General features: G+C 42.4%; 1 protein-coding gene across 1 annotated transcript in view; it reads left to right on the forward strand.

The window, feature by feature from the left end:
• Positions 1-11,931, forward strand: part of ITGA2 (integrin, alpha 2 (CD49B, alpha 2 subunit of VLA-2 receptor)) — a 47,588-nt gene extending 35,657 nt beyond the window's left edge. Inside the window, exons 23-29 of the mRNA XM_009894218.1 lie at positions 3,131-3,233; positions 4,042-4,152; positions 4,673-4,777; positions 5,086-5,199; positions 7,516-7,605; positions 10,943-11,059; positions 11,842-11,931. Of these exons, the coding sequence (XP_009892520.1) occupies positions 3,131-3,233; positions 4,042-4,152; positions 4,673-4,777; positions 5,086-5,199; positions 7,516-7,605; positions 10,943-11,059; positions 11,842-11,931 (730 nt within the window). The remainder of the gene's footprint in view (positions 1-3,130; positions 3,234-4,041; positions 4,153-4,672; positions 4,778-5,085; positions 5,200-7,515; positions 7,606-10,942; positions 11,060-11,841) is intronic.
• Positions 11,932-12,136: the final 205 nt, after the last annotated feature.

A 12,136-nucleotide genomic window follows, 5' to 3' on the forward strand; every position in this document is an offset into this window, starting at 1 on the left:
GAACCTGGACCAAAAATATAAACACTTGTTAGCAGTTTTAGATAATAATTTGAACTAAAACATGAAGTGGCACATGGCAGATTTATACTCTTCCACTTAGGAAATATGTTTCTGGAGATAGTTCCTTATTCAGGCAGGTAACATAGAATCATAGAGTGGTTTAGGTTGGAAGGGACCTTAAAGATCACCTAGTTTCAAGCCCCCTGCCATGGGCAGGGACACTTCCCACTAGACCAGGTTGCTCAAAGCCCCATCCAGCCTGGCCTTGAACACCTCCAGGGATGGGGCTTCACAACTTCCCTGGGCAACCTGTCCAGTGCCTCACCAGTGAAAAAATTCTTCCTAATATCTATTCTAAATCTACGCGCTTCCAGTTAGAAGCCATTACCCCTTGTCTGATCCCTACATGCCCTTGTAAAAAGTCCCTCTCCAGCTTTCTTGTAGGCGCCCTTCAGATACTGAAAAGCTGCTATAAGGTCTCCCTGGAGTCTTCTGTTCTCCAGGCTGAACAACCCCAACTCTCTCAGCCTGTGTTCATAGCAGAGGTGCTCCATCCCTCTGATCATCTTCATCACGCTCCTCTGGACCCACTTCAACAGGTCCATGTCCTTTGTATGTTGGGGGCTCCAGAGCTGGATGCAATACTCCAGGTGGGGTCTCAAAAGGGCAGAGTAGAGGGGAAGAATCACCTCCCTTGACCCACTGGCCACACTCCATTGATGCAGCCCAGGATATGGTTGGCCTTCTGGGCTGCAAGCATACATTGCCAGCTCATGTTGAGCTTATTAACCAACATCCCCAAGTCCTTGTCCTCAGAGCTGCTCTTAGTCGATTCTTTTCCCAGCCTGTATTTGTGCTTGGGATTGCCCCGGCCCACTTGCAGGACCTTGCACCTGGCCTTGTAGACCTTCATGAGGTTTGCACAGGCTCACCTCTCAGGCCTGTCCAGGTCCTTCTGGATGGCATCCCTTCCCTCCAGCATGTTCACTGTTCCACACAGCTTGGTATCATTGGCGAGCTTGCTGAGGGTGCACTCAATCCCACTGTCCAAGTCGCCAGCAAAGATGTTAAATGGTACTGGTCCCAGTACCGACCCCTGAAGAACACAACTTGTCACTTGGACATGGAGTTATTGACTGCAACTCTTTGAGTGCAACTGTCCAGCCAGTTCCTTATTCACCGAGTAGTACATCAGTCAAATCCATGTCTCTCCAATTCAGAGACAAGGATGTCATGTGGGACAGTGTCAAATGCTTTGCACAAGTCCAGGTAGATGACATCTGTTGCTCTCCCCTTATCCACCAATGCTGTAACACCATTGTAGAAGGCCATCAAATTTGTCATGCACGATTTGCTCTTAGTGAAACCGTGTTGCCTGCTACCAACCGCCTCCTTATTTTTCATGTGCCTTAGCAGAGTTTCCAGGAGGATCTGCTCCATGATCTTGCCAGGCACAGAGGTGAGACTCACTGGCCTGTAGTTCCCCAGGTCTTCTTTTTTACCCTTTTTTAAAATGGGGCTTATCTTTCCCCTTTTCCAGTCAGTGGAAACTTCACCAGACTGCCATGATTTCTCAAATATGATGGATAGTGGCTTGGCAATTTCATCCGCCAGTGCCCGTAGGATCCATGAATGAATCTCAGGTCCCATAGACTTGGGCACCTTCAGGTTCCTCAGCTGGTCTCAAACCTGGTTTTCTCCTACAGTGGGCAGTACCTCATTTTTCCAGTCCCTGCTTTTATTTTCTGCAACTTGGAAGGTGTGGTTAGAGCCCTGGCCAGTGAAGACTGAGGCAAAAAAGTCATTGAATATCTCAGCCTTCTGCATGTCCCAGAAGCATGAGAAGGAACCTCTTAAAAAATAAGGGTTGAGAAAAGGGTGATGTCTTGCTGAAGTGAAGCCTTTCTAGGGAAAATTTCCTAATCTCAGTTTGTAGAAGAGGTGGGAATAAATCTTACCAGTGATTTCTTCAGGGACAAGGAAACTGATACTGGAAGGACTGGAGATTTGAGCAATAAGGAAGTAGAAAATGTATCACATGGGTTTTCCTAGGAGTTCTTGTGAGGAGGCCCTTCAAGAAAACAGCCAATGGGCGGAAGTATGGAGAATCAATGCAGTATGGAAGAGCACAACTGACGAGGAAGTGCCTCTATGAGACTGCACATGTCTTAATTTGGGATTGTACATGCAGATGTTCCCCAGATTAAATGGGGAGAGTGGTACTGGTAAAGAGGATGCATTTGCACCTTGTGCTACAGGAAGAGCTGATGTAGGAATCATGATAGCCCCTGCTCCTTGTTAACCCACTCCCATTTGCTTTTTGACTGCTCAAATTAGCCTCCTAATGAAAGCTAATGATTAAGAATAGACAGAGTTCTGGGATGGAGGAGCTGCTCACAGGTAGCAGCAGATGGATGCGATGCATTACACAGGGATGCTTTCATTGTCTTTGAGCATGGTCCCAGCTGGCTGAGCCCCTCGAGTGTCCACAGGCCCTTGCACCACATCCTTCTGTAACGCACCTGGAATTTCATGCTGTGGTAGGATGCAGCCACACTCATGTAACTTCAAAAATTTTGAAATTTGAAACCCATAAATACTAAAGAAAGTGGCCCAGAGGAGACTGAGGGCTACGCAATATGTACCATGCACACAAGCAGGGTGCTGCGTGTGTTTCCACACCCAGGCAGTTTAGAAACAAGCCTGCCTGTGGTGTTAGGGCCCTGGATCTCCCTCGGACTCTGTTGATATTTGCTGTTATAGATGTTACCAAGGGGGACCACCAGGGGCCCTTTCTGAAGAGGGAGACCACTGCAAGGCTGCAAGTCATAGTCTGTGCCCAGGAAAGGAGCTTGCAGTATGGCACTGAAACACTAAGTGGTGCAGGAGACTGAGTGGAGCCTGCATCTTAGACAGACCTCCTGTCTTACCTTCACGTGCTCGCTCTGGGTCTGGGCTTCAGTACACCATGCATTTTCTTGACCAACTTTGTAAAATTCAAACAGCCATACAAGTGACTGATTTTTCCTCTGACTGTACTTCTGACCTGTTTCACAAAGGCACATCCAGTAACATATGTTTTCAAAGCAGCTGCCAAATTGAAATGTATTGTTTTATGGTTGTTAACTAGGCTTGCCAACATCAACTTCTATGAAGTATACTCTGGTCATAACATTCCTTCCACTGTGAATAACTTTGAAGATATTGGCCCCACGTTCAACTTCTCAGTTAAGGTTAGTGAATGTTTCTGGTTCTAGTTCGAGAAGGTACTTGCCTCCTCTGGTAGCCTGGTCACAAAATGTAGTTGAAAAAACATTCCTGACTTCACTGTCTGATTTTGATACTTTTGAATCAGTCAGTTAAGAAAAAAAGATTGCAAATAGCTGGGGGATAAATGCTTACAGTCTTTATGAGGTTAAAGATTAAGTTTGGGAGAGGGATTGGTCCTGCACTGTTTACATATTTAGAAGATAGTTAATGCTTAACTTTATGGCAACTTAGACTGTTTTTTCACAGAGCTATTTGTCTTCTGCCAACTTGATAAAGGAAAACAAGTCTTGGCAGGCTTGGACTTTGAAACATGAAGTTTGGCAAGGGTTAAGTGCTAAAACCAGATGCAAAAACTAGCCAGATCACAGCATTTATTACATAACTCAGAAAAACTGAGATCCAAATATGCAACGTGGAAGAAACTTAAATTATGTTCCATTTACATTCCTGTAACTGCTACTCTAAAGGACTAAATAACAGGCCTATTGGCTGTGGCAGAATATTTGCTTTTCAAAACATATTTCGTGCAGTTAATAAGAGCTTTGTAAGGAAAGAGACAGGGACCTGAAGCTATACAATACACTTTCTGTTTTACTATTGCCTTAGTGTAATTACTACCCTAGTAGGTGTCTTAGTACAAAAAACACTGATGCAAAAGGAGTCCAGTTCTTCCATACTCATCCATGATTTCTGATTTTCCTGCTATATCAAATAATTTATGCATATGCAAGTATAGCTGACTGAATTAATTGTGAGTTATTTGCTTTGCAGATAACAACAGGAAGTATTCCAGTAAAGATGGCATCTGTAAAAATCTATCTTCCAGAACTGACCAGCAAAGACAACCCACTGATGTACATAACTAGAGTCACCACAGATCAGGTGAAGAAGTGAATTACATAAACCGCTGTGTTTTGAGGTTTAATCGGTACCGTAAACATCAGTTATTTCCCTCAGTGTGTGGCTGAGATTCAGAGAATCAGCCCTTTCTCTTTGTCCCTTCCTCATAAAGGGAAGGAGGAGGACTACAATGTCAGCAGTACACTAGACTGTTACTTGGTAGATGTAGATTATCTTTACATGGATTATCTTTACAGTCCGTGGCTGACTTTTCATATGTCTCTGGAACTCTTCAGCTAAGTCCTTCTCCAACCTCCTGGGAAGTTTTTAGTAAAAGTGGAATTTTTAGATTGAGACAAACCCTACAGGTCAATCTAGCGGGAAGCTGTTTAATTCTGACCAAAACCATATACAGTCTTCTAGTTTCCTAAAGTATCCAGTCTCTATATAATTCACAATCTAGCCTTTTACAGCCACCATCTCATCCCAGACATACATATTATGATGACTATAAACTCCCAAGTATGATGTCATCCAATTTAATTTCTGCCATCTTTCCTAGGCCAGAGGTGTTACTTGTCAAGCTCAGATAAAGCCACTGCAAATAGGAAAAAGATCTTCTTCTGCATCTTTCAAGAAAGAGAACTTCAGAGCTTCCAAAGAACTGGTGAGTAAGAGTCAGGGCTGCAGGGACACAGGATGGGTACAGAGCTGAGCCCACGGCTCTACCTGGGGGACAGCTGTGGTGGGGGTGGCATTCCTCATTCACAGTGCAGCAGCACAGCCTATGGATGTTCTCACACATGCTGCATCTGCCTTAGATAGAAGAAAAGGTGCATGTTCTTCACAGCCTGCAAGCACCAAATTTGTATGCAGAGAATGGCAAAGGCAAGAGCAAAAAATCTGGATGTTAACATATGTTAAAGTTTATTCTTAATGCATGCTGTTGCTTGTCCTTGCTGTTTCCCGTGGAAGAACTGTAAGAATGTGAAGTGCAGTACCATCGCATGCAAACTGGAAGATGTTATGCTGAAGGGAGAGTACTTTGTGAATGTGTCCACCCGAATCTGGAATGGAACCTTTGCTGCTGTGAGTATCAGCTGCGTCTTCATGAAGAATCCAATACTCAAACATTTCCTAACTCCTGATATTTTTCAAAGTTCAGTAAAGAGACCTTCCAATCTAGAAAGACCTTCCTTTATTTTACATTATTGTGTGTGTTTTTCCAGATTGAAAACTTAAATCTAAAAGTAAAGCATGTTGTGAGGCTGCATAAAGGAGCTGATAACCTTCAGTCCTGCACAAAACCTAAGAAAATGCTGTGATAATGCAATATTCACAGCTGAAAAAAACATTTTCTCCATCTGTTAAATTCATTCAAGGGGGACTACAGTTTCCACAAAACTCAACATAGGAGAGCAGAATACAGTATCGTCATAGCCTGGAAAATAATGTTGCTTTTAGCTTTTGAACATCACAGCCGACATAGCGATCATTTTAAGTAACATCAAAATATCAAAAGTCTGTTAGTGCTGCCAGTTAGATTTGTTAGAGAAGGTGTGGAAATTTTTTCTAATTGATTTCTTGTTTTTATTACAGTTAGTGTCAAGGAAACAGTCCTTGCTTAAAGACCTACAGGATGCTTAAAAATATCCATCAATAATATCTTGACTTTCCCATTTTAAATCCCCATGAGTCCTCCAGGATATAACTCATCATGAATTACCAGACTTCTGAAATGAGACCGTGTTTGCTTCTTAGCTAGGCAACCAACCAAACTGTCTTGGAGTCCTGGGTTTGCCTACAGTGTCAGGAACATGACGCAGTCTCCTTAGTTTGTCTGGCGAGTCTTACGGCAGGTATTGACATTTAACAGCAGGGCTGTTGTCAGCTTTAGCATTCAGCTCTTAAAAGGAAAAGGCCAGGTTGATAATGTAATATACTTATGCAAGTGTGTGAAGGAAAGCATCTGCCTGTCTTTTAAAGTTTGTATTTTTCAAATCAGCTGGGTCAAGACCACTTGTTAGTGCTGTCAGGTACGCAGAAGGTGGAGACCTGAACAACAGGTTGCTACCCTCACAAGAAAGTGAGTGGAAATAATTTGTTTATCACTGGGCGATGAGAAGAGAAGATCACATGTCAGTTTTCCTGTCATCTCCCGTTTTGTTACTGTCTATTTGATTGTCAATGTTCAAGGCAAATAATCTTGCAATCACTAAATAATGCACACAATCAGCCTTTTTATTTAGTGGCATTAGTCGTTGTCCAAGAAGGGGATAGCAGGCTTGCTGGTACCTGCTAAGCAAAGCAAAGAAAGATGAAGAAAGATGTGTTTAGGAATTAATGAAGTGCTTTGCATAATGCTCAGGCAGGTTTCTGAACATTTAGGAGTGCAGGACAGGCCACTTCAGCAGATGGCCACAGCGCAGGCATGCAATCACTGTATGCTGCAGGGAAGGTCGATTTGGTGTGCATCAGCTCCTGCAGACCCACGGTTGCTCACATTCCCTGTGTCAAGCCCACCGTACCTGGCTCTGCCACAGAGAAACGGCTGAGGAGGCAAAATGAGAGAGCAGGCATTGCATTCAGCACGGCTGGCGAGTGCTTCTGTGCCCCCACGAACCTGAGGCTGTTCCCGGTGGTGCTGTAGGAAACAGGGCTCTCCATGCCCACTGCGCAGGGAGGAGAGCAGGAGTGAGCTGGCAGTGTCTGCATAGCGATGCTCCTCTGCCTTTTGACACATGCGCTGAGGGGAAGCGGGATCTGGCACAAGGTCCCTTTTCAAATGGGAATTGGCTTGAGATTTCTGTCATCTTCTTTGTTTAAGCTGAGGGAGCAATGTCAGAATTTGAGCAGCAGAGAGGAACAGAAAGTGATAGGAAAAAATAAATGGGGAAAAACAGAAGCATGGGATAGAGGTGGGTGGGGGGGGGAAGGGAAAGAACATCCAGTTTCCATTTCTTTCAAAGGCCAGAGATCTATCTCCATCTGTCTTTTGTTGCTGAGCTATTTCTCCTTTTCTCACTGTTATTTTTCCCCCCCATCTCTTCCCTACTAGCCAGCAGTGACAGCTTTGAAATAACTAGAAAAATGGATATATAATCAAATTCTTCTGTTTCGCTTGAACTGTATGTTCAAGACAAAAAAGGCCAGTTCTCCAGTTTCATTGCTAGTAAGTAAGAACAGCAAAATTAAGTCTGGATTACTGATACATTATTACTTTATGGACATGTTAGCTTGGGACAAATAAAAAGATCATTTTAATTTTCTTAATACTGTGATCTTTTTCTGGTTCTGAAATCCTCATTTCAAAGCAAGAGAATTATTTTAGGATGTCTACAGTCTAATTGATTTGCCATGTAATAGAGCTTTATAGGCTTTTTTTCTTTTAATCTTCTCTTTCAGTTAACTTTCCAGACGTTACAACTCTCTGCAGAGGCAAAAATCGATACGCATAACCCTGAGTTATTTATAATTGGAGAGAATACCCTAACTGTAAGTGATAGATAAGTATATTTTTTCAACTTCTCTATCTTTTATTGTATTAAAGTGATAATATTTAATTTTCAGTGTCCTTTAGGACTACATAGTAAATTACAAACTCTGACATTTGATTATGTTGAACTAATGTATCCTTCTGGCTACATACAACCTCCCTTAAGTTACTAAAATGTTTTCCTTTCAGCTAACTCCTATATAGATATATACCAGACTTGATTAAAATCTGTAGATCTCAAACAGATTGTAGAACCGTCAGCAAAACTCAGTTAGAAACTTCTGAAATTTTTTTAGCTTCCTCTTCATGAAAAGATCCAAATTTGGACTTATTTCTTATTATGGAATTAATTGTTGTAGATAAATGAGCTCTGGGAAACATTTTCACAAATTTGATTTATAGTCTTACTTCTGTAAGTGTATTTGGCTTGATGTTTGTAGACAGATGTTTGGCACAGGTCTCCAGCAAATATATTTAATCTCATTTGTAAAAGATTGTGGAGTGTTTCTTGCATTTGGAATGGCTGTCATATGGACACAGCTAATCTCAAAAGAGATCCCAAACCACCACTTTATTAGTGTAGAATCCCTCTTCCAAGGTCTCCATGTGCTCTATACAAACAAAAACAACACTTGAATGCATTTGTGCTGTGATGCCGTTGTAATAAAAAGATACCTTGTTCTTTTGGCCTGCTAGAGAGAAACACTCTTCCATTTGCAATACTAAATTTAGATTTATTTTTACAGGATTTCCCAGCCTGTTTTATCCATAAAAATAACCAAGACCATTGAATACCAAAATGCAAGTTAGTAAGGGAATCAAGTATCTCTGAGAATGTGTAGCATAGCCCATTCACAGGCAATGGAAAATTCAGTTAAATGTGTATGAAGGTGGTTATTGATTGATCTATCTCAATGTGGAAATAAGACCACAGTTCAATACTATTTTCTGTCATTGTTTTCTCATGGATCACTTAATTTCTTCTGAAGAACCTCTAAATAAACCCATTTGTGTTCAGGGAAACCTCCAGTGTCTGAAGAAGCAAAGGGAATATATGTGTACTTCTGGAAATAATGCCATGTTTTTGCAGAATAATTACATGCTTGTTTTACATGCATAAAGTGTGCTGAGTGCCTCAGCTTTGTGGCACAGTATTATTTCTGCTAGGAGATGAAACTCATTAATGCACAATGCAAATAGTCCAATTAATTGCACAAGCTTTTAGGTAGTTCTTAAGCCATGTTTTTACTAGGTATTTTTCCACAGTTGGAGCATGATACTGCCAAGCTTCTATTACCAGCAGTTCTACTGGTGATTTCAGGAGAACCACAATTTAATTCTTCAGATCACTTGATTAAGTCAGTTGACAAATAAAAGGTAATCCCTCAGCCAGCCACTGAAACATCTGCTGCTAGGACTTTGACAGCTCTGAGGCAGTGCTGAACAGACCCTGAAAGTTATCCACAGAGCTCTTAAGAAACACAGCAGCTTTTGGTGACGCTTACAGCCTGATCCTTACTCAATAGCCTCTTGGCCTGGGAGAAGTTTCAGAAAATGTGCCAGCTGGTAGAGGAACACTCTCCCTAGGGCAGACAGTTTCCTTTGACACAGTAGGATTCATGCAACCGGTAGGATTCATCCAACTTACTATCTATGTTAGTCATCCACATCAGAGTTAGCCCTTCTATAAACCCTAATCTGTAGAAAGAATACGTATTTCTAAGATGCAGATGATTCTGAAAATAAGTAGGGTGAATTAGGCCCTACAAGATCCTATACTTCTCCACTGGAAGCCAAGAAAGTATATTGTAGGTACAACACTCATCTAGGTGAATCCCCACCATGGTGTCTTACTGACCACAGTTTGACTTCAGGGAAGATACTTGTTCTTAGGCATCGATTTACCTCTCCAACAGTGCCACTTCACCATTAGTCTAATGGAGAAAGCATTACTAGGCAAACTGCACATACATATGAGATTGGATCTTGAGTTTGGATGAGCTGGGTAGCTCTGTAGCCAAATGAATTAATATTGCCTTGAGATGCTATGTGGGGAAGCTGCTTAGGTATCTTTGCGTAAAAGCTTTCAGATTTTTTCCAAGTTGGAAAGGACTGCCAGCTGGAGGAGAGAATGATAACCTGCTATAATCATCATTATGGCCATTTGGTTAGAAAATACACAAAGCCAGCCTGCCTCGGTGAAATGAATACACATAGCCACACCTAGCACAACACTGGAGCCTTCCAGCAGAAATGACTTAAATCACTGAGATGTCAGTCCAGTGCAAGTTTCCCAGAAAGCTTAAGATTAAATTACACCCGACAAATGCACTGAGCAAGCAACCCTGAGAAAGTAAACCAATGTGACTTCTTCTATCATGTTTCAGGAAGGAAAAAACCTTCATGCTAAATGCATGTCGTTCCAAGATTAAATCCAAATATTTGACAGTTCATAAATATTACAGCAATGTCTCCCTGAGCAACTATGTTATACGTAACTATAGAGTTGGTCATACCCAATCCAACTAGATATGGTACCACCTGAATACTAACTTCCAGACACCGTATGCTGTTGTGGGAGTTCTGTGGTATTGCTGGTAGTTCAGGAAGCATAGGTGTGCTAGAAACACTCCTGTTTGACCCATACACCTTGCAGCAAATTCATGCAGTTGAGTCAGGAGAGGACAGATTAGCATGAGAAGATCTAACAAGTGTTTAGTGGTTTCCCAGCAGGTAGAAACAGCAGGCAAAGGAGACAGAGGTATGTGCCCAGCAGCAGGGGAGAAACTTCAGCAGATGCAGCAAGTGCATGAGGCTGTCTGGCCTCCATGATTAGTATTGCCTCCTACAGCTGTGCATCACAGATAACAGGGTCTGACAATGCTCGGTTGGAAGTAGTTCTTCTCCAGCTGATGCAGCAGAAGTCTGTTTTGAGCAGATGGGGCTCTACACCAGGCAATTCCCTGCCTGCACGTAAGCATGTCTGATTTGCCTAGTGATGACGGTGTGTCCATGCACCATGGGAACAACTCTGAAAGACCTCCTGTCACTGGAGAGGCAGAAAGCTGGCAGGAAGAGATTGTGTCTCTGCCTGTTGTGTATGGCCAAGAGTGATGAGGGCCCCTACTCCTTGGCTGGCACTGCAGTGTGCTGTGGTGGTGCAACCAGGCACCTGTGGACACCAGTAAAAGGGCTGTAATTACCTGGTGTGTTATAGTCATCGATCCTGGAATGTGTGCAGTCCAGCTATTCTTGGTGAGGGAAGTAATTGGTTTAGAATTCCTGCTTTATATGCAGTTAGCATTCACACCTAACGCACAATCTCTCTGCTTTCAGATCCCAGTTACAATAATGAAGCCAGACGAGAAAGCTGAGATACCAGTTGGTGTTGTGATTGGCAGTATATTGGCTGGACTCCTCTTGCTCTTAGTATTGGTTGCTGTTTTGTGGAAAGTAAGTAGGTATATTCTTAAAAAATCTTCTTAAAAGATTTTTCTTCTCAGAAAGGTATAAATACATTTGGCCTATTTTCTTTGGAATCCTGCTTCTCTGGAGCTGAACAAAACTGCACATACAGTGTGTTGGTACAAATAATACTGCATTGGCATTGCACCCTTGATGGGAACATACAGAAGGGCTTTAAAGATCAAAGTTATGAAATGGATCCCCATAGAAATTGGCAACACGGAGATGACAAATGAGTTTCCAGTGGTTCAAAACAGGGGCTACGGCATTTACTTTTCTCCTTTTGACATTGCCTGCCTCCTTCTGCAACTGCCCAGCTGGGCTCTCAACTCCCATGGTATTCCCAGTGGCGAAGTCTGGGGATTAGAAGCAAGGAGGGAGAGGATGTACGCCGAACAGACAAAAAGAGAACAGAGAAGGGTGAGTGCAAAAAGTCATTTACAAAGAGTACCTAGATTAAGGGGAAGGAGAAGTTTTTCTACGTGCCAGGGCGTTGGTGCTTGGCACACCAAGGCAGCACAGACATGCCTGTATCTTGGCAGGGAGACAACTGGCTAGTCAGCAGTGCTGTTTTGGCATTTAGTTGCACCAGGCAGGAGTTTAGGGCCCAGCTCCTTTGATTTTTAGGATCATCTGCAAATCAAACACTGTGTGTGTGTGTGCATGCATGTACACCTGTGCATTTCTTCCATCACACTATTTGGCTTAGCTGAGAAAGGTAACTATCGATGACTGACTGCGATGTGGTGTTATTTTAATACTTCTCACAGCTTGGCTTCTTCAAGAGACAGTATGAGAAAATGACACAGGATATAGAAGATGTCGATGAAATTACAGAACTCACAAAGGACAAAGACTGAAAAAGATGAGTTTTGTGGATAAAGAGAGGAGATCTGAGCCACCAACAGTAGTGATCCAGTCGGTTCTTCAGCTGGAGTGCCTTAAAGCTTAGTAACATTTAAACATCTTTAATGAAAGTGTCTTTTTATAGATGAAAATATTTTACAGATTCTACTCTATTATAAGAGTAACTGCAGGACAGTTTGGTTTTTTCAAAAATGATTT

This window comes from Charadrius vociferus, unplaced genomic scaffold (assembly GCF_000708025.1).
Source record: "Charadrius vociferus isolate BGI_N301 unplaced genomic scaffold, ASM70802v2 scaffold70, whole genome shotgun sequence".
In the NCBI taxonomy this organism is placed as follows: domain Eukaryota; kingdom Metazoa; phylum Chordata; class Aves; order Charadriiformes; family Charadriidae; genus Charadrius; species Charadrius vociferus.